The following is a 25556-nucleotide window of genomic DNA, read 5'->3' as shown; positions in this document are numbered from 1 at the left end:
TTTCCATCAGTGTCTCAAGGCCGTTACTGGATGGCTGCGTGCCAGCAGGTTGAGGGTGAATCCAGCAAAGACGGAGATCCTATGGCTGGGTCAACCGGGCCGTCTGGTGACGATGGAGGCCCAGGTCTCCACCGTTAGCAGAACTGCTTTTTTTCATCTGCGGCAGGCTAGACGGCTGGCCCCCTACCTGTCCAGGGACGACCTAGCTACGGTGATCCAGGTTACGGTCATCTCAAGACTGGACTACTGTAACGCCCTCTACATTGGCCTTCCTCTGTCGATGATCCGGAAGCTCAAGTTGGTGCAAAATGCAGCTGCTCGGCTTCTTGCGGGAATTCCAATGAGATGCCACATAACACCAATCTTACTACAGCTGCATTGGTTACCAATTGAGCACCGGATCACTTTCAAAGTGATGGTACTCACCTTTAAGGCCTTGCATGGTCTGGGGCCGATGTACCTGAGGGACCGCCTCACCCCCTTCCAACCCCAGAGATCCCTCCGTTCTGAGGACCAAGATCTATTGGAAATTCCCAGCATCAAGACCTTGCTTTTAACCTCAACCATACGCAGAGCCTTTACAGTAGTGGCACCATCACTCTGGAATACTCTGCCACCTGAAGTCTGTGCCTTGCGGGACTTATCAGCTTTCCGCAGGGCATGTAAGACATACCTGTTTCAACAGGCCTTTGATTTTTAATATTACTGTTTTTAAATTGTTTTAAATTGATTTTAAATTGTGTTAGATTTTAGCCATTCTTGTGAGCCGCTCCGAGCCCCAGGGAAGTGGCGGCATATAAGTTCGAAAAATAAATAAATAAATGTTATTCTTTCTGCTTCTGTTATGTGCATGGTATTCTGATGCTTTAAAGCTTACTCCTACCCATTAAAACAATAGGTATTGCATGTTTTATTTGATATAACATTTAGTTTTGGCATTCCAAAATATATTGACAAAGTGAAAATGTTTATTTCTTGATCCTTCAAACTACATGTCCAAAGATGGAAAAGTAAAGTCTTTATTCACATTAAATGCTTTCCTCCTTATACTTCAAATTTCACATATCTAGGTTTGGTCAGTAAACTTCTTGTTACTTTGACATTCTTATCTCTGACTTTTTCTCAACCTCTTGTCACCCTTCCTCCTGTGCGATAGGTTGCTCATCTCCCATTGGTGTGCATTTACAGAGACCACAAAGAAGAAACACAGGTAGCTTACCTGTAGCTGTAATTCTTTGAGTGGTCTTCTGTGAATTCACACCACACCCACTTGCCATGTCTTGCATATATACACAGCAGAACTTCAATTGAGACAATGGCAGCGCTTGCCCATTATATACCATCAGAATGGTGGACGGAACTACCGCCAAAAGTTATCCTTTTGAATTCTAGAAGGTTCCGAATTGCATTGCATAGGGGCAGGTAACCCATTGGTGTGCATTCACAGAAGACCAGTCAAATAACTACAGTTATAGGTAAGCAATCTGTGCATCTCTTCCAAGATTTTTTTTTTTTTTACAAAGACTGCTGGCGAATTGTTGTTTTGATCCCTCATGACATATAAACCAATTAATAGGCCACAGACTGCAGTTGCCATTTTTTATAGGGCATCTGCCTGGTTTTACGTTAGTATTAAACCTTGAATGCTTTTAGCCTATTGCATGATCTCTAGTTGGTGGAGTAGTCCACTCCATCCCCCTGCAAACACATTTTATTAGGGCTGCAGTTCTAGTCAAGTTTGTTTTTACTGACAGGTATGTTTTCAGCAGGTTTAGCTCCTGCTGCCTTTGTGCCCAATCCATACATCATCAGCGCTGCTCCAGCAGGAACGGACCCTTATGCAGCAGGGCTTGCGGCTGCTGCAACATTAGGTGAGATGCATGTAAAGATGTGATTTAACTTTGACATAAATGTTAATGAAATGTTTTACAAAGGATTGGATCTGTAGGGACATTCTGTTCACAGGAATGCAGTTTTTTCACCTTTCATATCTCTAGCCATTCCAAAACTCTGTCTGTGGATGACTAGGACTGCATATATTATTGCCCTAGTTGGTTTTGCTGACTAAAGATAATGCAAATCCTAATCTGAATCTTTCAGAAGAATAGTAATAATGATGAGAAAAATAAATTCAAACATCCAGCCTTGCATTCGAATTGTGAGAATTGCTATAGAATCCATGTGTTATAGCACCATATGAACACAAATATTTGTTTAATATTTTCTTTCCATCCATGATTACATGTTTAGGCTGTAGCAAAAATGAGCATATGAAGTGAGCCTCAGCCAGGTGTTCATTACAATAAAAACGTTCTTTGTGTTCAAGATTTCTAATACCTGAAGATCTGAAAGTGTCAGGGTGATTTGAATGCAATATTCCTGCATCTTGGCAGGGGGTTGGACTGGATGGCCCATGAGGTCTCTTCCAACTCTTTGATTCTATGATTCTATAAGTTAGGCAGCATAAAATAGAAAACAGCTTTGACAGCTGGGATGAGCTCCATTCACAACCACTTTACTATGTACTTGTATATGGCATTTCTAGAGAAAGTGCTTTTCAAGGAGTTGTTATGTTAGCCAATTTTAGCAAAAAATGGAAAGGAATGATTAAAGTGAAGTGGATAACTTTTGTATGATCTATTCCCTTGACAGTTCCTCTGTACAGCCCCTTCTTGGCTTGGTGCCTTTTCTCTCTTGGCTTGGGACTTATAAATCCCTGTAGAAAATGGCATAGGGCAACCCTGGAGGCAGTGGAAATCCACAAATAATCAAATCTGCGAAAATAAAAGCATGATGAACACGGGGTCCTCACTGTATTACTTCCCTCAATCTAGACACTGTACTTGTATTGATTCAACCTATAGTCACATTGCCTTTTTTAGCTGTATTTATTTATCGTATAAGAAGCGAACCAAAGATAGGGTTGTAATGTATTTAAAACCCCCCACAAAGTTTAGAAACTTGGCATTATATTAAATGTCCTTTGACTAGTAGCTGGCCACTTGGAGTGCCTGTGGTGTTGCTATAAGAAGGTGCTCCATTGTTCATGTGCCAGGGCTCAGACTACATTGTAATAGGTGTGCTATAACACTGTTGACTCATGTTCAGCTTGTGGTGTACAATGAGTGCTGGATCCCTTACATGTGTCCTGTTGTCAAGCCAAGTGTCATTCATCGATATCCATGCATTTAGGAGACTGCAGTGGCACAGTGGGTTAAACCCTTGCGCCTGCTGAAATGCTGACCTGAAGATCTGAAGGTCAGTGATTTGAATCTCTGAGACAGGTGAGCTCCTATCTGTCAGCTCCAGCTTCCCAGGCAATGTCCTTACCTGGGCAATGTCCTTGCAGATGGCTAATTTTCTCACACCAGAAGCAACTTGCAGTATATTCTCAAGTGCTTCTGACATGATTTTTAGAAATCAATCCATTTATTTTTTCTCCTATGTGTACTACCTCACATTTCTCCCTGCTGAAATACATTTTGCTAATTGTAGCATTAGCTCTCCCTCCTAATTTAGTCTCATTTGCAAATTTGTTAAGCATGTCCTCAGTTTAGAAAAGTGATGGGTCTCATGCCCATCTGGAGAGTTCAACTCTGTCTGAGAAAGCTTTGTGTCCCCTTGTATGCTGGAGGGTAGAGATACATGGCTCTCAAGTTGCTGGGCCTTCTCCTACAGGGCAACCAACTTCCACATTCTCCAGCAAGAGCACTAACCCATCACAGCTATTTCAGATGACTGCAGCAGCTCCCTTGCCATCCCTATCCAGTAATCTTAAATAGAAAGTGAAACAGAACCACAAAATACCTAAATTGGTCTCACCTGAGAGCCAAATGTTGTGCCTTGCAGCTATATAGAGAACTAGTTAATAATAATTATGATAGGCTCAACAAAACACAACTAATTACCAGAATAAGTAACAACAGTGAAACAATCACAAATTTGCAGCAAATTCAGAAGGCATTTTAAAATTATTACTCAAAGCTTTATAAAAAGAAGAACAGGAAGATTTAGGTAAGATCTTTCTATTTGTTAATGAGACTAAGTGTATAAGTTAACAGAAGCAATGAAAGACAATCTGGATAGATTAATCACATCTGATGAGTTAATGGAAACAATAGATAAGATTAGATCACATGAAGCTCCTGGTCCACATAGCCTTTCACCACCTTATTACAAAACATTCAAGGAAGAGCTGACACCAATACTTGTGTCAGTAATGATAAAGGTTTTGGAAAAAAGGTGTAATTCCAGAATCTTAGAAAGAATAAACACAATTGTACTAATCCCAAAATCAGACAAGAATATGGACCAAATTAAAAATTACAGACCCATCTCTTTATTAAATTGTGATTATAAATTGTTTGCTACAATTCTGGCAAATAGATTTAAACACGCATTAGCAAAGATTATTCACAAGGACCAAGCAGGATTCCCACCTGATAGACATCTGAGTCAGAATGTCAGAACAATTCTAAACATTTTGGAGGTAGCAGAGAGCAACCCCAACAAAGTTCTGGCATTACTTTTCTTGGATGCAGAGAAACATTGACCAGGTTAGCTGGGGCTACTTGGAGAAAGTCTTGGAATTATATGGGGTGGGCTACTGCTTTAAAAAAGGAGTGGGCGCAATATACTCAAAAGTTAAGCTAAAAATAAATGGACAATTGACAGATGCAATAGAGATACAGAAAGGCACAAGACAAGGCTGCCCACTTTTACCATTATTTATTTTGGGATTGGAAATTCTGAGTATAAGAATCAGCGAGGATACTCAAATTGTGGGGTTCAAAATAAGGGGTCAGGAAATTAAAACCAGAATATATGCAGACAATATGATATGTATTCTATCTAACCCAACACAGAGCGTTTCAAAATTATTAGAACTAATCAAACTGTGCGGGGAGGTATCAGGATTTAAAATAAAGACAAATCCCTTTTTTACAAAAAATATAGTCATTAAAATGATTAGGAAATTAGAAGAAACTAAGGTTGTCCCAAAGATAAAATTATGATCTCAAGCAAAAACATTGACCTATTTCAAGATAATTGTGGAAAGACATGGTCAGAGATAAAAGAAAATATGAATAATTGGCAGAAGTTACCATTAACATGGTTGGGCAGGATAGCAATTATTACAAAATCATAGAATCAAAGAGTTGGAAGGGACCTCATGGGCCATCCAGTCCAAAAACCCCTGCCAAGAAGCAGGAATATTGCATTCAAATCACCCCTGACAGATGGCCATCCAGCCTCTGTTTAAAAGCTTCCAAAGAAGGAGTATCCACCACACTCCGGGGCAGAGAGTTCCACTGCTGAACGGCTCTCAGAGTCAGGAAATTCTTCCTCATGTTCAGATGGAATCTCCTTTCTTGTAGTTTGAAGCCATTGTTCCTTGTCCTAATCTCCATGGAAGCAGTAAACAAGCTTGCTCCCTCCTCCCTGTGGCTTCCTCTTACATATTTATACATGGCTATCATATCTCCTGTCATTCTTCTCTTCTTCAGGCTAAACATGCCCAGCTCCTTAAGCCGCTCCTCATAGGGCTTGTTCTCCAGACCCTTTTGGGGAGCATCATCATTAAGATGATGATGCTCTCCAGAATGCTCTTTCTATTTCAGAACATGCCCATCATTAAAGGAACCAAAATTTTTAACATATGGAAAAGGGACATTATGAAATTTGTTTGGTCAGGGAAAAAAGCCAGGATTATTGGATACAACTCAATAATACAAATATATTTAATTTAGAAGGACATGGGCTAAGATTTGGGTGGCATGCATACATTTGATATGAAAGAGAGAGGTTAAATAAGGCTTTTAAGAAACATACAATTAGAGGAAGACTAATAGATATTTGGAATAGGTACAAGTTATGTATGGAATCAGAAACACCTCTGTTGTTGAGACCAATTGAAGCTATTGCAAGACCCACCTTTAAGGGGAATTACTAAAATTAATGGCCAATGGGCACTGAGGAGGAAAGATCAACTGGGTATCAGACTGGTTTCATTATCAGCAATTATATGAAAGATTTAAAAAGAATGAAAAAGGGGTATTTGCCTCAAAAAAAATCAGAACTGGAAACTATATTAGACAAAGGGGTGGGGGCGGGGGGAGGTCTAATAGCCAGACCATAAATATATTCTAGGTTATAATCTGGAAGACAAACGAGTAAAAACCTCAATGATTTCATGGGCAAAAGATCTAGGGAGAAACATACACTTTGAGAATTGGGAAGACCTGTGGAACAAAGGATTCAAATTTATAGTGGCAGCTTCAATTGGAGATAATTTATGTAAAATGTTCTACAGATGGTACATAACCCCAGCCCTTTTAGCCAAAATAGATCAATCAATCAGTCAATCCAATCAGCCTTTATTGGCATATACATAGCAAAAAGGTATGATAAATCACAATCAGGATGCTGTTGGAGGTGTAAAACAAAAAAGGGACCTTTTTCATGTATGGTAGTCTTGTGAATTGGTGAAGGTCTATTGGAAAAGAATCACAGAAGAAACAAAATAATCCACAACAAGGTAAAAAAAAAAACCCATTAGGATTATTAGTATTATTCAGTGATTTCCAGTGACTGGAAAGGTAAAAAAGGGTTAAGTATCAAAAAGTGGAAGAAGAAATTGTGGGATTATGCACAGATGGACAAGATTTCTAGCTATATGAAATATGAAAGTCATAAAAATTTTGAAATAAATTGGAAGCTGGCCTTAGCATACCTGACAGGAGAATTTAAGAAATAAAAGCAAGAGGAATTTATTGATCTAGAAATACAGAGGGTTAAATAAAACTATGTATAAACTCTGTGTAGATCAGTGTCACGTGCCAAGGTGGTGAGTTGCACAGGGGGTGGGCTGAGGGATAATTGTATGTGGGTGGTGAGTTTTCTATATATGTGTATGCATATAGGTTTGTAATATGTATTGTGGGTACATTACAATTTTCAAAATAAAATTAATAATAATAACAACAATAACAGTAATAAGCTTTATTTGTACCTCCGCCACTCTCCCTGAAAGGGCTCAGGGTGGCTTGCAGCAACCAAACAAATACAGTTAATAACATTAACAATAAAGAAACAATATACAACAATCACTTAATACAAATAAAATAACACAATAGTAATAATAGTAACACTTTATTTATATATGTAGCCCTTCTCATCCCGAAGGGGATGCAGGACGGATCACAGTATACATACATGGCAACATTCAATGCCATTTTGTATAGAAAATACAGAGACTGATGGAACAGAAGGAGATGTGTTGTTGTTTTGACTCAATGTCCATCTTTTTGGTGCCATGGAAAGTTGGGCTTGAATCAATGGAAGGTTGAGCTTGAATCCAACCACAGGGGGTGCTGTCGCTCCATCCTCTTATGACGAAGAGCACCAGTTTAAAACTATTTGCCCTCTAAAAACAATCAAGCTATAAACATCATTTAAAACCAGCCAGTTCCTATAATCAATGTATCCAGCATTGTAAATTAAAGTTCTAATGGCCATTTAAAGTCCTGTCTGATAGGTAGATGACACTCTTGACCATTATCAAAAACTGGTTGAAATAGACAGTTTTTCAACTCCTTTCTGAAAATTAGTAGAGTGTGTGCTTGTCTAATTTCCTTAGGGAGGGCATTCCAGAGTCGGGGGGGGGGCGCTTCTGAGAAGGAAAGCCCTCTCCCTTGTCCCCACCAACCGCGCTTGAGGGAGGTGGGATCAAGGAGGGCCTCCCTGGGTGATCTCCAGGCCCGAGCAGGTTCATAGGGAGATATGCAATCACATAAATAGTCAGGACCCAAGCCATATAGGACTTTGTAGGTAATAACCTGCACTTTGAGTTGGGACCGGAAACAAATTACAACCAGTGGAGCTGCTTTAAGAAGGGGGTCGAATGTTCCTTACCACCCACCCCTGTCAGTAGTTTCTACTAGCTTCTAACCAGTTTTCACTCACTTCTTCACAGCAGTTCCCCTGCCTTTCTGAGACCATGTGCTCTGGTGGAGGACCAGAGGCCACATATACTAAAACATAATTGTAATGAACCCTCAAGCAAGCCTCCACTGAGCTCACACAAACTATCAGTCTTCATCTAACACAGACCACAACCCTTACCCAACAAACCCTCGGGGACTGGGGTTTAATCCCACAGACACGAGTTTACCTTTTGCTCCCTCTTCATTCCTGCTGGCCTTGCCTTTTATCCAAGCTCCTTTATGTGATCGAGAGAGCTAGTGGTTGCTAGCTCCTCCCCCAACCAACATCTGAGAGAAAGTAGATCTGTGATTTTAACATCGCAATTTCTGTGTGATTTTAGTAACTTTTCTGATGAAGAAGCCAATGAAGCTTCACAAGCTTCCATGGTGTATTTTGTGAATTTTAGTTGATCCAATAAAAGCACAACCATTTTGTGGATTTGGGGTTTTGTTATGCAAAACTTTCCAGTTACTTGAGGAAGTGGTGGCAGAGGATGGCATGCGGCAACCCTCAACATAGCCCCCCCCCCTTTTTTTCTTTTTTACAAATGGAGATAATGGAAGCTATATCTTCACTAGTGTCCTCTCCTCTCCCTGCTGCTTGCTTGAATCAGCAATAGTCCAAAAGTACTGGGTTCTTATTTCAAAAAAGTAGCCTTTTTCATCTCTTGTTTTGTTATTGGAGTATCAATTAGATGCCTGAACTAACTAGCAGAAGATGAGATGCATCCTCTCTTGATATTTTAGGGCCTGCGGTTGTCCCCCATCAGTATTATGGAGTGGCCCCCTGGGGAGTTTATCCTGCCAGTCTCTTTCATCAGCAAGCTGCTGCTGCCGCCGCCTCTAGTTCCTCCAATCAGCAGACCAGTCAGCAGACTCAGCAAGGACAGCAACAGGTGAGCAGCACCTCTTGGCTTTGCACACATACAGCCGGCCTGAGGTGTACAACAGTGCTTAAAGGTACAGCCCTTAAAAATAGTAGTTGCCAATGGTACAAAATAGAGCGATCACCAAACAATTAAAATGTTAGCATGTAACACAAAGCGGCATGTCCCATAAAGGGAATAATTGTTTTGTAAATAGAGAAAGGAAGAGATACCCAAGATAGATGAATGGGAGGTGAAGTTCATGGAAGTGAAAAACATGGATAGACTAAGTTACTTAATCCAGAAACATAAAGGAAGGATAGAAAAGGAAACGGACTGGACAATGATAGATGAATATTTTAAATAGAAATGATTCAGAAGCAAAGTCGGGAGGAAGGAAATCTCCACGACCCGAGTGGGAAATAAAATAAGGCGAAAGAGAGGATGGAGAACGAAAGAAAGAAAGAAAAGGAAAGCTCCCCGCTAAAGGCACCAGGAAGACAGACTGAAGGAAGAGAGGAACCTCGATTCTTGTCTCTATATTGAAGGGGGTGAATAGTTCCCTTCAATATCTTTTAATGCACTTTTACACTTTCTTTTCTGACTTCTCCTACCTTCACATCCACCCACCCCCTATCTCCCTCAGCTTACTCTTTTAGCTACTACCCCCCCCCCATCTTCTTCTTAATTCTCTGATCTGCCTATACTGTTCTATTTTTAACTCGACTGTACTCTCTTTTTTTAACTATATGTATATGAAAAATGTGAATAAAGATTATTAAAAAAATAGAGTAACATTTTTCTTCTGTTTAACCCTTCTTGAAAATAAGCTGTTTGTTTTGAGATAGATGGCTAGCAACATAGCATAGGTCTCTTTAAGAGATCATAGAACCATAGAGTTGGAAGAGATCACATGGGCCATCCAGTCCAACCCCATTCTGGCAAGAAGAGATGTGTGTATAGTTCTGATACCCAGAAAAAGGAGGAAAGGGGCAAAAGCCAGAAGTGTCAGTAAAATAGCAAATACGGATTAGCAGTAATCCAAAAATATCAAGGAGCATAAAGACAAGGAGTCCGAAAACCACAAAATTGATCCAAAACATCAGCCTCCTCTGTCTGCAATTCCCTCCAATCTCTCACAGACTCTTCACTTTGAAACCCCTCATCCCCTCAACAGTCAGAAAAATCCTCTGATGCTTGCCAAACTCCAACACATCTCTTGGTCTAGTTTCAGACTAAATAAATCTGTTTTGTCTAGAAAAGGTTTAACTTGCTGTTCATAGGAAGAAAAACTTTAGAGAACTGCATTTTCATCTAGAGAAAGTGTAGCATGTATAGATTGACAGGACAGAGTAAACCGGAGGTCTGACAGGTCTAAGAATAGTGATGGAAAATTTATATGCCTCCTGAGATTCTTTGGTGGTAGAATTCAAAGACAGCTTTATTAATCTGAATCAGTATTCAGAGGGAGCTTTTTGTATCTTTGAGACTTATTGAGAGAAGAAGTTGATGGCATAAGCTTTTTAGACTATGTGTTGGTATAGATACAGATATCCCCCCAGACACTTCATGTATCTGAACGCATCTCCTCCTATGAATCAGTTAGGACATTGGGGACATTAAGATCATCTGGGGAGGCCCTGCTCTCGTTCCCGCCTGCATCATAGGTACGTCTGGTGGGGACGAGACAGGGCCTTCTCAGTGGTGGCCCCTTGGCTGTGGACCGTCCTCCCTACAGAAATTAGATTAGCCCCCTCCCTATTGGCATTTCTCATCCCTCAAAACTGAATATACTAATTACAGCTGGTGGGATTTACTCATCTGGAGACCGTGTTTTACTTCCTCTGTCCTACTCTCTCAGTATTGCTTGATACATGAATTCACATTGCTGTAAAATAGTATGTTGTAACATTATTTCAACAAGTGTCAGATGTGTGAAACAATGTTTTTTATTTATCCATTTTGGTTGTCTTCAAAGGTCTGGCAATGATGACACTCTTGCCCTCACTGAGAACACTATTCAGTATTGATGATCCTCTTACGTGCTGAGCTAGACCTTCTTAAACAATTGTTGTGACAGTGTTGGGTAGTAGGAATGTATTCCTCTGCCCATTGATGTATCAAAGGTACATACATCTTTAGAAATATATTTTGATAGCCAAGAGACAGTTCCATTGCAATGACAAGATCACTTATAGAATTTTGTGTATACCTATATATAGAACTATGTGTCAGTCTGAAAATACAGAGGGAATAAGGTCATTGGCTCTTGAAAAAGGTGCCAGGTATTTTTTAAAAAGAGTATTTCCAGGGGTAATAGAATAGTGGCTTTTTTGCTATATACATTTGATTATTATTACAATTACTATATTTATGTTTATTTGTAACCACCTTTTCTCTCTACAAAAAAAACCTCAAAGCAGATTACAGTAAAACCAATGCATAAAAATATATGAACATCAAAATAGAATTAAATTAATGGTATTAAAAATAAAGTTAAAATCCTTAAATTGAGGGGCAGCCACCGAGAAAGAAGACCTAATCTCTTGTTCCCACCAACTGAACTTGCAATGGAAGTGGGATCGAGAGACGGGCCTCTCCTGAAGGGGATCTCAGGGCCCTTTCCTGATTCGCTTTATCAGTCTTGTTTCCTGTGTTACCTGATGTTCCTGTACATTTGCTCTTTGACCTTCTGTAGGACATATCTGTGATGTCCAAGTCTATTCTGATCACCCTACTATGCTGGAATGCTTTCTTGGTCTTCCCTATCCCTTGTAAACTAAGGCAGATCTATGGATGGTATACTATTTAACACAGACATGGGCAAACTTTGGCCCTCCCTCCAGGTGTTTTGGACTTCAACTCCCACAATTCCTAACAGCTACAGGACCTTTCCTTTTCCCCCTCAGCCACTTAAGTGAAAAGGAAATGAAAAAAGAAAAGGGGCCTGAAGCTGTTAGGAATTATGGGAGTTGAAGTGCAAACTGTTGCATTGAGTTCTTTGGCAATGAAGTGTTCCCAGTGTTTAAGAAAAGTATCCTTTGGTTTACCATTCCCTGGGTTCTTGGTGTACCTACTATCTTGAACTTACTAGTCACCCAGTTGTGTAATTCATGGAGACCACAAAGAAGTACTGGTTGCTTACTTGTAACTATATTTCTGTGAGTGGTCACCTGTCACATCCTCCCTCTGGACTCTTACCACCTCAGTCACATGTGCTGTAGCGTCGGACATGGAACTGAGCAGCATTGGAAGCAACTGACATATTTATGTCACCTAGAGAGTGGGCAGAGTTGGTGCCAAAAAAAATTATGCCTAGCGACTCTAGAAGGTTTTGTAGGAAGCATGTGTGGTGCATTAGACCCATTTGCGAAAATTTACAGATACTCACAAGGAGAAATACAGTGACAGTTAAGCAACAAGTACTTTTTCAGCTTGTCAATACAAGACTGAATACTCGGTGGTGCTGAGTTAACTGGGGAAAGAAAAAAAAGAGCATGCTGAGTAGATTGAGAAGGAAGCAGCATTGTTGAAGCAATGGACCAGGTCAAAAATGCAATACATGGCTATAATTTAGATCTATTGAAGCAGGATAACATTTTTTAAAAACCCTGGTAGTCAAGAAAAGGATGCCTGTATTGACTGGAGAGGTGTATCTAAATGCTTGCATGACCACTAAGTATCAATTTGTTTTTGTTTACTTCTTCCTCGTGTAGTCTGTGAAATGCGCACAGATGGGTTTTCCCTGCGCATGCACAGCAATTTCAGAACATTCCAGAGCTTATTGATTGAATTTAGTCAGAGGCCCCACCCACACTCCTCATGAGTATATATGGCCCTGGGTGGGGCTACGCCTCAGTTCCTCTTTCTGCACGACAGTAGCAGCAGCAACAACAACTTGGAACTTCTTTTCGACCTTCCTTCATACTTACCTTTGGACCAGACGCTCGACTACCTGATCTCTCCAACCCTGACTCAGACGTCGTCACTACAGGCCAGATTCTAACATGTCCACTTTATATTTTAAAAAATTTGCGTCCTGCGGGATTAACCTCCCTGACGCCAATTACCACAATCCCCAGTCTTGCACTATCTGCTTACGTTTCATCCCCCCCCCCCAAGCCCGGCATAACAGGGATGTCCGCCTTAAAGCCCTCCTTTACGCGCAGGCACTAGCCCCTGAAGACATGCCAGCTCCCATCCACCTTGTTCCAGAATCTCCCTTACCCTCCCTCACCCAGGGACAACAAGAATCCCCCTCTCCGCCTGACACGGATGGGGTTGCAACTACTGAGGACACCAATCTGCTCACGGAGCCTCCCAAAAAGAAAACAAAAGCCTCTGAACAACCTCGCCAAGCGGCAAAATCAAAACAAACTCACAACAAAAATAAAAAAGGACAGGTCCTCACTGGCAACCAGCCCTTGTGTCCTCCTCCTCCAAACATTGCACTCCCTGAAACAGGAGTTGCACAGCTGGAACAATCCTCTTTTCCTGACCTGGTTGAACTGCCCCAACTTCTCTCCTTGGAGTTTCATGCCTTGCTCCTCGAAACTGACGGCCAATCTTTCACAGAGACCGTCAACTAGCCCTGATATCTCCTCCGACCACACCTCGGGACCGTCCCTTTCCCCCAACACTGCCAACAAGGCCATGGTCTAGGGATTACCTTCCCTCTCTCTCCAGACGCTCTCCCTAGATGTTCACCCTCCTTGGCTTCGCTCTTGATCCTGAAGTCTCCCTGGGTCTCCCCGAACCTACTCCTGCTCCTGTTCTCCAGATCCTCACCTTTACTATCCTTACCATGACTACCTTTACCCTCTTTACCCCTCTCCTCCATTCCCCATGTATGGGGCATATTATCCTCATCATGACTATCGGGACCAAGAGGCCCCATCCAGGACTGTATTTATTTATTTATTTTATTATTTATTTACAGTATTTGTATACCACTTTTCTCACCCCGAGGGGGACTCAAAGCAGTACCAAGACAAGCTCCATAAGTTCCTCCCTCAGCCACTCTCCCACCCCCTGGGTCACCACAACGTTCTTCCCCACCCATCAATACCCCCCTCACCACACCTTCACCCAGCCTCTCCCCAACAAGAGGATGAAGAGTGTGAAACCATCAAACTACAATTTAATACAGACACTTGACCCCACCTGCCCCCTTGTGGATCCCAATCCTGATCCCCATCAATCAAATGATTTTTTAAAAACTTCATTTAACAGACTTTCTAAAGCTCTTAATCTCGCCACCCCTCAAGTGACTGAAGGGGTAGATGATCCACGTTTTTCCTCCTCTTAACAAAGGGCACCTATGTCTACTTCCTTACTAACCTTACCTTACTTACTTCAAGTAATAAAAACAACAGGGATAGCTCCTGCTCTGGTCCCAGTGAACTCTAAACAACCAGAAAACCTCTACCGCCTTGACCTCTACTCTGCCACCTCACTATCCAAACTACCTAAAGCAAACTCTGTTGTAACAGATGCTCAATTGAGGCCAGTCCAGAGAAACCAATCCACACCTTCTGACAAAGAAGTAAATAAGCTTGATGCCATGGCCAAAAAATTCTACTCCTCAACATGTCTTTTTGCTCACATGGCCCACTACAGCGTATACATAAAGGTATACCAAAACTTTATCTGGAATAAACTGAATTCTTATCTTGATGTACTCCCTACAACTGACCAGCCTCTAGCTAAAGCCTTCAAATAAGAAGCACTTCTCCTAGCTAGCCTTCAAAAGGACCTTGCAAAGAACACAGCTGGCAAACTGATAGCGGTAGCCCTATGTCGCCATGCCTGGCTTCAGGCCTCCAACCTATCCCCCTCGGCCCACACTCTCATTGAAGACCTACCAATGGACCAAGCTGGCTTTTTCAAACCTGAGACTGACTCACAACTCGAACATTCACACAAAATGAAACAGTCAACAAATATGACCAACAGTCATACCCCACACCCAGGTGGCCTACACCCAATCCTTAACCTATGCAACTTTAACCATTTCATCAATCTGCAGAAATTCTGCATGACCACCCTTTCCTCTACCCTTCCTTTTATTAGGAAGGAAGTGTGGCTAGCTACTGTGCACCTTTGGGTGCCTATTTCCACATCTCAATTAGAAAGAGCCACCACAAATACCTTAGTTTTGTGATAGTCGATAGCTTTTGTTCTTGCAATATTCTACCCTTTGGCCTTTCCACGATCCCATGGATCTTCACCAAATGCATGGCTGTGGTAGCACCCTACCTCCACCAACAAGGGATCACAATTTTTTCTTATATTGATGACAGGCTTTTTTCATCAACTTCCCACTCTCAGTTGTCCTTTGGCATTCAATACACCTTGTGTCTTTTACAGACTCTTGGACTCATCATAAACTGGGGAAAATCCCATCTGTCACCCACTCAATGCATTCAATTCATTGGGGCTATCATAGGCTACCTTTCAAACAGTCTACCTCCGAGAGGACCGTTTCTCCAATTTAAAGACCACCATCAATGCACTCCTCTCATAACTCCATGTGTCTGCCTGGACTATCCAATCAGTCGTAGGCCACATGGCATCCACTACCTCAGTCCCGGCCTTTGCAAGGCTACACCTTCGACCTTTTCAAAACTGGTTCCTCCACGCGTTTGACCCTCTGTCTAATTGCCAATACATTACTCTCTACCCGCTCCATTACCAGATTTCTATTACCAGTTCTTCGTTCTATCATGGTGGAAAAAGAAATCCAATGTATGCTCGGAAATGACCTTTTCACCACCGCTTCCATCAATGTTTCTGACAACAGATGCCTCCTCCCATGGCTGGGGCGCTCACCTTCAGGGCCTCACAATCAATGGATGCTGGTCCCCTCATGAACAACAACATCACATCAGTGTCCTCGAGCTGATGGTAGTACAGAAAGCCCTTTGGACCTTCTCATGTCTTCTCTCGCACCACACAGTCCAAATAATCACGGACAATACAACAGTCAAATATAACCTGAATAAGCAGGGTGGAACCCGCTCCCACACTCTCCACCTGATCTCCATTCAGATCTGGGAATGGTGCTTACAGCACAATATCCTGCTTATAGCCATCCCCCTTCCTAGAGTGGTCAATACTCTGACAGTTTCTTTGAGCAGGACGATGGTGAACAATCATGAATGGCATCTTCACCGCAGAGAATTCCTTTTCATCACCCGACATTGGGGACGCCCTCAAGTAGACTTCTTTGGATCTCCAGCGAATGCTCACTGCCTGCAGTTCTGTGCAAGGCTGCACTCTCACACAGCCCCAGGCTGCCTCGGAGATGCCTTTCTCTTTCACTGGGCACCAGGACTACACAATGCCTTTCCACCCCTTCCGCTGCTCACTAGATCAGGTAGCAAAGATCATTTCAAACAACGCAAATTCCATACTGATGGCCACACCAACTGTGGCTTGCCCCACTCCTTCAGGCCTCCAAGGGCGTCTTCCTATGCCTGAGGTCCAGTCCTAACCTTCTCACTCTTGAGAACGACCTCATCTAACACTCCAACTTCCTAACGGCATGGAGGAGATCAGACCATCACCCATCTCTCAGATGCAGCACGATTAATAATCATGGCAGCTCAAAAAACATCTACAAAAAGTCTTATACTTACAAATGGGCCACCTTTAAAAAAAATGTTGACCCCTTAGGGCATGACCCAACCACGTCCCCTCTCTCCATAGTGTTCAATTTTCTAGTTCACCTCTCCACTAGAAAGTTCTCCCTTTCCTCCAACAAATGTTACCTGGTGGCTCTCTCCTGGTATAGGAGGAAGGCAGAACTCCCGTCCCTTTTTCAAGACCCTCTCACTCAACTGTTCCTTAAGGGCTACAAAAATCTACACCCTCTCATCCCTCCCCATCCTTGAGCTTGGAGCTCATACTCTCCCAACTTTCCAAACCTCCCTTTGAACCCATGTCATCCAACGACATTTCTCACCTCTCATGGAAAACTGCTTTCCTTGTAGCCATTACCTCAGCAAGACGAACCAGCAAGCTTGCCGCCATCCAGGCAGACTCGACTTATATCCGATTCTATGATAACAGTGTAGTTCTTTGCACTGATGTCACGTTTCTTCCCAAAGCTGCTTCCCATTTCCACACGTGCCAGGACATTACCTACCTTCTTTCCTAACTCATCTTCTCCACTTGAAGATTCCCTTCATTCTCTGGAAGTCAAAAGAGCTCTGGCGTTCTGCATACATAGGACTGCCCCTCACAGGAAATCGGTGAGACTATTGCTCAAATACAGCCAGGATGCCCTAGGCCTCCTAGTAACATCTCAGCGACTCACCTCCTGGATTGACTATTTGCCTGGCTTACGAATTAGTGGGCAAGGACCAGCTGCATAATGTGACTGCTCATTCGACTCACTCAGTTTCTGCCTCCTAAGCCTTCCTTCGAGGCGTCCCGGTTGAGCAGATTTGCAAAGCAGCAAGGTGGTCAACATTATCAATATTCACTGCTCACTACAAGCGGGACATTGTGACAAAAAAGACTGCGCTTTTGGCAGAGCCATGCTGTTCTCCTCTGTGACATGACCTGCCTCCAAGGTTAGTAACTTTTTAGTCACCCAGCTGTGCGCATTTCACAGACTACACGAGGAAGAAGTGTAGATTGCTTACTTCTAACCGTATTTCATTGAGTGTTAGTCTGTGAAATCTGCACAGCCCCGCCCATCCTCCTCGCTGCATCATGCCTCACAACCTCTACTGCTGTCTGGCTACAAGGAACTGAGGTGTAGCCCCACCCAGGGCTATATATACTCATGGGGTGTGGGCAGGGCCTTCGCCTAAACTCAGTTGATAAGCTCTGGAATGTTCTGAAATTGCTGTGCATGTGCAGGGAAAACCTATCTGTGCGCATTTCACAGACTAGCACTCAAAGAAATAGCATGACAGGTAAGCAACCTATACTTCTGTGACACAAGAAAAATATTTTGCACCTTTACCATGTAAAGGTATATTGGTACCAGGGTCATTTAACTCAATTTCAATTCTAGGTTATAGTTTAACAAAATGTAGGTCAAGGTGGGGGACGGGGGTTGATACATCTGTAAGGCATTATTTTTTTGGATGATTAATTACCATGATTAATTTTGTAGTTGTTACTGGGAACCATATTGCTGGACCCTTTGGCTGCTAACTGAAGAAAATACAGCAGTTCTTTTGGTTTTCTGTGTTTCTAAGGTTCTCCGTGGAGGAGCCAATCAGCGTCCTTTGACACCAAATCAAAGCCAACAGGGCCAGCAAACAGATCCGTTGGTTGCTGCAGCAGCAGTAAATTCAGCTCTTGCTTTTGGACAAGGGCTGGCAGCTGGGATGCCAGGTAAGCATTTCTGTTTTGTTTCAGCAGCACATTGGGAATGGAAAGATAGGATGCAGAAGAGTATTTCATTGATAGAATCATAAAGTTGATTGGTCTGCAAAGACCTTTTAGTCAAACTCCCTACCAGTGCAGAATGCCACAGTTAAGGTATCTCTGAGAAGTAACCATCCAGTCTTTATTTTAAAACTTCCAGGAAGGGTGCCTCCTCCACTCCCCAAAGCAGTGCAGTTGGACTCTTCTTATTACTATCAGGGTATTTAGCCAGAATGTTCTTTCTTGCGATTTGAGTACTGTCCTCTAGGGCAGCAAAGGACAAAATCACTCCTGTTGAAATATGGCAGCCATTCAAACATGTATGGATGAAATGTTATGTTAGTTCTCTGGTGTAACTACTTAAACTTGTTCTCCTAGGTTATCCCGTACTGGCGCCGGCAGCGTACTATGACCAAACAGGTGCTCTTGTGGTGAATACAGGGCCCCGGAATGGCCTAGGAGCCCCAGTGCGACTGGTAGCCCCTGCTCCTGTCATCATCAGTTCCTCAGCAGCACAAGCAGGCATGTTTCTTCACATAGTGCGAGCTAAATATAATTCTATGAAGTGTTATTAGTTTAACTGCGTACTATCAAAAAATGCAATTTCATTTTATGTATCCAAGATTGACAGAAAGATTCTAAAAGGTAAAAGTTGTCCCCTGACATTAAGTCCAGTCATGTCTGACTCTGGGGTGTGGTTCTCATCTCCATTTCTAAACCGAAGATCCGGCGTTGGCCATAGACACTTCCAAGGTCATGTGGCCAGCATGACTGCTTGGAGCACCGTTACAAGACTGACAGAAAGGTTCTAATGGGATTTAAATTCTGTCAAATGGGAAGGATCATAATGGAAACGGCATTCAAGGAGGCATCAAGCAAGAATAGCTAGATAGCAAGCATTACTGATTCTTAACTGTTTTATCAATACCATTAATATAATACTGAAACTAACCACACTCAGTTTGGCCTGGAGTGGACTTTTGTTTGAAAGGAACTGTAAACTTAGTTAAATTTTGTTATTCCAAAGTGTGCGCCAAAGATCAAAATATCTTCAAAGGCACTTTGTTCTTTAATTTTAGGAGTGCATTTTTTCTTTGGATCTATCTTTGGACTTTTGACTGCTAGTGTTGCTGTTTTTTGAAGTAAACTCCTGGTAAACCCTGAAGCCCGCTCACCACAGAGTAGAGAGTTTGCGAACTAAAAAACAATTTTGTGAATTTAAATATCTGGTGAGAAGGCCTTTTCATTTTTTATCCCATGACTTTTTTTTTTTTACCTTGGATGGACTTATGTTTGCCATGGTTAAATTTAGATTGCAATTGGTAGTAATTATAAATATGGTTAAAAAGGACACCTTAGGACAATTAATTGCTGAGCTGATAAAAAGAGACAGAGGGAAATGTGTGTTCTTTGTGCATACTTGGTTGTATATGTGTCATGAATAACTTCAATAACTTTAAAGCAAAGGTTCTTTTTTTTCTTTTTTGCAATTTCCAGTGTGAGAGGGTATATTTACACTTTTACATGAAGAATGACATTGGACATACAGGCATACTCTATGCAACTGCATTGGATTCACAATTACATTGGCTAACAAACAAACAAAAGAGAATTACATTTTCAATCACCATTCACACACGTGTACATGCATCCAAATATTACCATATCATTTTCTCCCTCCTTGGAGAAGCACCTGCTTAGGGCAGACCCTGCTTCCCTGCAGCCTGGCAATGCACAGTTCCAAAACTTCCATAACTTCAAAATGCCAAAACTTCTTTGCCTGAGAACAATGCCAAGGACCAGATCTCTGTTTTCCATACAGCAGAACATGACTCCCTGCACAAAATCTAAGACTCCAAAACTCACTTCTTCCTCTTCCCTTGAGAAAGAAGGCCAAAGTGACCAGACCGCTCTTATGCAAATCTGCCACTCTCCATATGTACACTGTCTCTCTCCTTCCGATGGAGCAGAGCATAGCGGGTGGAACAAACTCCTGCATTCTGCCACAATTTGAGAATTATTAGATTGAGTCTTTTATAGGAATATTCTTCTCCCAAAGATGTAAATTAGTGATAGACGTCTTCCATCCTGGAATATGTTGACTGCATTTCAGTTTCCTGGCCAGATGTTGATTCTTCTTGATTGCTGTTAGCCTTGTGTTGACTTCCTTCTTAACATTGTAAATATTTCTGTTGTCACTGACCCAGTTCTTATCAGAGTTTACTTTTAAGTTCTTATTAGTAACTTTTAATTACAGTTCCAGCAAACAGGTAGTTAATCATTGCAGGCCTTAATATTAGAATTGTGTCTTCAGCCAAATTAGACCCCTTTCATTCAGTTCCATTCATATCCATGCCTCATATTAAATCAACATATATCAAATCTATACATTGAATTTCTTATTACATATGTTACCCAGAAGTTAAGTGTAAACACTTTTGGACTACATAGCAATGTGTATGATCAACACACATAAATGTGAGTGAACATTTGCTTAGAAAGTGCATGGGTTCTGTATGGAGTGAACTATATATAAAGAGGTATCTAAGCTGAATTGCATTAAGCACTTTGGTTTTTCCCCCTTTTCTCTCTCTTTCTCATTTATTTTTATAGCAGTGGCAGCTGCTGCTGCTTCAACAAATGGAGCTGCTGGTGGTCTTGCAGGAACAACTAACGGTCCATTCCGGCCCCTTGGAAGTCAGCAGCCACAACCGCAGCAGCAGCCTACCAGCAATTTGGCTTCCAGCTCCTTCTACGGCAACAACTCTCTAACTAACAATTCCCAGAGCAGTTCACTCTTTTCTCAAGGCTCTGCACAGCCTCCCAATACTTCCCTTGGCTTTGGGAGCAGCAGTTCCCTTGGTGCTACCCTGGGATCTGCACTGGGAGGCTTTGGAACAGCAGGTAGGACTCATGGTTGTCCTTAGGAGGGAGGCACATCTGTGGGGATTGTGTTGGACTGAGCTGTTCTGGGTTTAATAGGGCAGGAACGTGCTTAAACTAGCAGGTCAGATCTGATGAAAATTAGTTTTTCTCTTTATACTATAAAAACCTACAGGAATTGTCACTTGAGCAGTCTGATATCTATAGTTTGAATTGTCTTGTACCTGCTTGAAGGTGCCTCAATCTAATAATTCTTAAATTGTGGCAGAATGCACTTTGCCACTCCAGGTAGTTTAGACACCAACCATAGTGAATTCCACCAATCATGGCTAATGAAGTCCAAAACATCTGAAGCATCACAGGCTCCCTATTCCTGCTAGACAGTAAATGCATTTGTGTTATTGACTTTGCTGCAAAGAGCTTAGGGTGATGCCATGGTTATTCTGATTTGTTGTTGTTGTTCATTCGTTCAATCATTTCTGACCCTTCATGACCTCATGGACCAGCCCACGACAGAGCTCCCTGTCGGCCATCTCCTCCCCCAGCTCCTTCAGAGTCAAGCCAGTCACTTCAAGGATACCATCCACCCATCTTGCCCTTGGTCGGCCCCTCTTCCTTTTTCCCTCCATTTTCCCCAGCATCATTGTCTTCTCAAAGCTTTCCTGCCTCCTCATGATGTGGCCAAAGTACTTCAACTTTGTCTCTAATATCCTTCCCTCCAATGAGCAGTCGGGCTTTATTTCCTGAGGTATGGACTGGTTGGATCTTCTCATAGTCCAAAGCACTCTGATTTGTAATACTTTGTTAATATACAGCATCGTATTTTTCAATGAGTTATTTGACTGAACCTAGATTTACTAGGAGTGAACAGGTTATTCTAACAACTCTTATCATCCCCCTGGTTTTCTGCTAAATTTGTTAAGTTAAATTTGTGACAGTTAACTGCAGATCACTCATTTTCATGGTCTTTGTGACTCAAGCATAATGTTGTGTCAACATAGCAACAGTTGGAAGAAAAGTGTCTCTAGGCAGAAGCTCTGCCCCCAACTCCATGCACATAATTCTGTTGATTGTTGCCAGAACCTTCCGTTCCATTCTTTCCATCGCAATTGCAGCATTGGGTAAAGATCTCTATAGCAGACCTCCTTAAACTTTTTCGTCTTCTGGCCCCACTTTGCTGGATCATTTTTTGCGTGACCCCAGTTAAATAAGTACCTAAAAAGGTTTATGGATAAAGTGTTTACTGATAAGAAGTAATAGAGAAAATAATTTAAAACAGTTATTTGGTAGACATATCATGTTACACTTTGTAGAAAAATGAAAGCCAGTTTACATACTAATGAGATAGATGTACTTGTTTATTTTTACATCTTGAACGACTATTTGATATTGCAGGATTCAGGGCAAAATGCTTTCATACAGTGCTGGGATGCTTGGTTTGGAGCCTGAGTGGTAGAGTATACTCTGTTGGTTTGCATTTTTTCTCTTGAATTAGGGGGCCACAGTAGGGTTTTTTGGGGGTCCGTGCCTCCAACTTTTGGGGTCCCAGGTTGCAGAGAGACCAGTGTGCCTGAAATGGACCCACACCCACTTCTCTTATTCCCGTCAGGGTTACATAGAATCCTAGATTTGGAAGAGAACCCAAATGCAATCCTGTCTTGCCCCATTTCTGCCATGTGGGAATGCCCAATCAAAGCCCTCCCAACAGATAGCCATCCAGCTTCTGAATAATAGAATCTTGGAGTTGGAAGAGACTCCATTCTACAACTGAGATCCTTAAATTAACAGAAACATCAGGAATGTATTCTTCTTCATCTGAAAGGGACACAAGGTGAATTCTTCCCAACTCTAACCATGTTCCCCAACCCTTGGGGGACTTGCTAACTCTGATTGATTCCTCTCTCCAACCACAGCTAGAATGAGTCCAACTCCCTGCCTCTGAGTCAAGACCTCATCTCTCAGGAAGAGAGCCAAATCTTGCACCCTGAATTGGGCAAGCTACTGGCATGGCTTAACATCTTTGCCTGCAAGAACAGGAGAAAGAGGGTGTCTTGGCTGCCTCGCTCCTACACCGGTGAGAGCAGCAAGTCAGAGAGGGAGGCTTTAAAATTTCAGTCTCCCAGCTGCTCTTTTGCTTAACATCTTTGCCTGCAAAAACAGGAGAAGGAGGGCATCTTGGTTGCCTCACTCCTACACCGGTGAGAGAAGCAAGTCAGAGAGGGAGGCTTTAAAACTTCTGTCTCCCAGCTGCTCTTTTGCTTAATATCTTTGCCTCCAAGAACAGGAGAAAGAGGGCGTCTTGGCTGCCTCACTCCTACACCAGAGCGGAGCAGTAATAGCAATCTACAGTAGCTCCTTCTGTTGGACGGCCTAATCTATGACAGCGCGCCCAGTACTCTAGCCGCCAACACCCGGCTCCACGGAAGGCCTAGCCGCTAGTACCTTGGCTCCGCAGAAGGCCAGACTGTAGCAAGCCGCTGCTGCTGGCACTGTCGCATTCTGCAAAAGGCTGATTTGCGGCAGGACAACCACCATCCTGCTGATATCGTTGCCATTATTCGCGGAGGCCTGCCACTGCCATTGCGGTCGGCGCCGCCGTGTGCTGCAGCAAAGCCTGAGCAGCGACAGGTTGACTACCATCGTGGATGCTTGTACTGCTGCTGCTGCCTCAGAAGGACAAACACAGCTGGCAGAGGAAAGATGAGCTGCGGCAGGCCCTCCTCCTCCACCATCATCGTCACCACCACCGACTGCCACCAGGCCTTCTGGGACCCGCTGTTGTCGCCGCTGCTGACTGCCGACTGTCACCAGGCCTTTTAGGTCCCGTTGCTGTCGCCCCTGGGTCAAGCCAAGAAGACCGGGCTGCTCAGGAGAACTCTCCCCCACCTTCATACTAGAGGTGGGGGGAGAAAGGAGAACAGGAATCGCTACATTGCTGGGAGGGGGGGGAAGAAAAGCCCCCCCTTGTTGTTCTAAGCTCTTGCAGCTGCTGCCCTTACCATCTTTTATCATTTTAATTGTCTGCATGTGTGTGTGTGGTTCATGTCGTTGTATGTGTTTCATGTTGTTGCATGTGTGAAAGGTTGTATGTTGTTGCATGTGTGGTTAATGAATAGCCATTCTCCGTCCCACACTGCCCTCTCTGGTGGAAGCACATTGTGTAAATAACACTAGCTTCACAGCTGTCAAAGCTCACTGGCAATTTGTGACTGTAATATCAACAACTGTCTTCATTGTACGAGTTATAACATCTTTTCATAAGTATTACCACACCTTTTCCTTGGATGGTCAAGAAGAATCCAGGGGGTTTGACTAGTGGATGCCAGCTTGTACTCCAGGAAGCCGGATGCCTCATGTCTAATTGGCCCCTTTGACTGGGAGTGGCTTTAACTTGAGAAGACATTAACTTTGAATTGTTCCAGCACTATGTCACTTTAGCCTAGAGCACTTTATTAGATCTTCCTGTTATTCTGCCAGAACTCCTGCTATCAACTAGTCCCAATTCATTTATCGGTGATTACGCTGTTGTTGCACTAGCACTTTAGACATCTGTTCAAAGGCCCAGCACTACCATTTAGCTTCAGTTAGAAGGTTGACGACTATTAGCACTTTATTTTAACTGTTACTATTTATACTATTGCTGCCACTTATTACACCTATAAAGCACAAGTGCACTTTATAACCTGGAATTTTGGAGAGGCTAGGAGACGCAGAGGGGAGGAAAAGCTGGGGTCCATCCATAGATACAACAACCGGAACAAGAAGTGAGAGGGGAGGGGGGAGTATCCTCGGGGGGAGGGTTCCGTGGGCGGAGAAACCGCCATAGAGGTGGTGACAGGTAGAGGGAGATACGGGAAAGGGAGAACAAAACATTTAATTTGGTCCAAATTTTATAACAACACATTGGCAATTTCCAAAAATACAAATGAACAACAATTTCGGCCCAAAATTTAGAATAGAATATTGACAATCCCAAAAATCACTCATAATGCAACCAAACAACCTATTTGACTCAAAATTGATAAGGACAGATTGGCAACATCACTCCTGACAAGGTACAGCTGAGGTGCCAGGATGATGGTTCCTCCAGGTTAAAAGTTGTGCTGTTCAATGCAAGGTCAGTAAATGGGAAAACTTCTATCATTCAAGATCTAATCCTAGAAAAACAAGCTGACCTTGCTTGTATCATTGCTGAGTCGCCTTAGGGCTGAGAAGAGCAGTATACAAAGAAGAGCAGTGTGCCCGGCACTATGCGTGGGACCAGATACTAATTAGGACAGGCCCATGTTTGCCATGGCGGCCATAAAGTCCTGAGCCGCACCTGATATTTATTTATCAGGTGTGATAAATAAATATCACAGAGATCTGGCTGGACAAGGGGGGAGGGGTGACCCTCACTCAACTCTGTCCGTCAGGTTACTCTGTGCAGCACCAA

The 25556-nt window shown here is 42.7% G+C and overlaps 1 protein-coding gene and 1 non-coding gene across 10 annotated transcripts in view; both read left to right on the top strand.

Annotated features, from left to right (window-relative positions):
- The window catches only part of LOC137095687 (pumilio homolog 1-like), a 215044-nt gene that overhangs the window by 100133 nt on the left and 89355 nt on the right, over positions 1-25556 (top strand). For 5 of the 9 annotated variants that reach the window (XM_067462472.1, XM_067462473.1, XM_067462466.1 and 2 more), the window contains 5 exons: positions 1755-1871; positions 8733-8881; positions 18067-18205; positions 18617-18760; positions 20852-21142. In XM_067462472.1, the coding sequence (XP_067318573.1) occupies positions 1755-1871; positions 8733-8881; positions 18067-18205; positions 18617-18760; positions 20852-21142 (840 nt within the window). The remainder of the gene's footprint in view (positions 1-1754; positions 1872-8732; positions 8882-18066; positions 18206-18616; positions 18761-20851; positions 21143-25556) is intronic. The other 4 variants (XM_067462471.1, XM_067462469.1, XM_067462470.1 and 1 more) reach the window with 2 other exon arrangements.
- Positions 10831-10906, top strand: LOC137095746 (small nucleolar RNA SNORD103/SNORD85). The gene has a single exon (XR_010908899.1). It is a non-coding gene; the product is annotated as a small nucleolar RNA SNORD103/SNORD85 (small nucleolar RNA).

This window comes from Anolis sagrei, chromosome Y (assembly GCF_037176765.1).
Source record: "Anolis sagrei isolate rAnoSag1 chromosome Y, rAnoSag1.mat, whole genome shotgun sequence".
Taxonomy (NCBI): domain Eukaryota; kingdom Metazoa; phylum Chordata; class Lepidosauria; order Squamata; family Dactyloidae; genus Anolis; species Anolis sagrei.
Note: the sequence above shows the minus strand (reverse complement) of the source record. Positions and strands in the feature narration are given on the sequence as shown.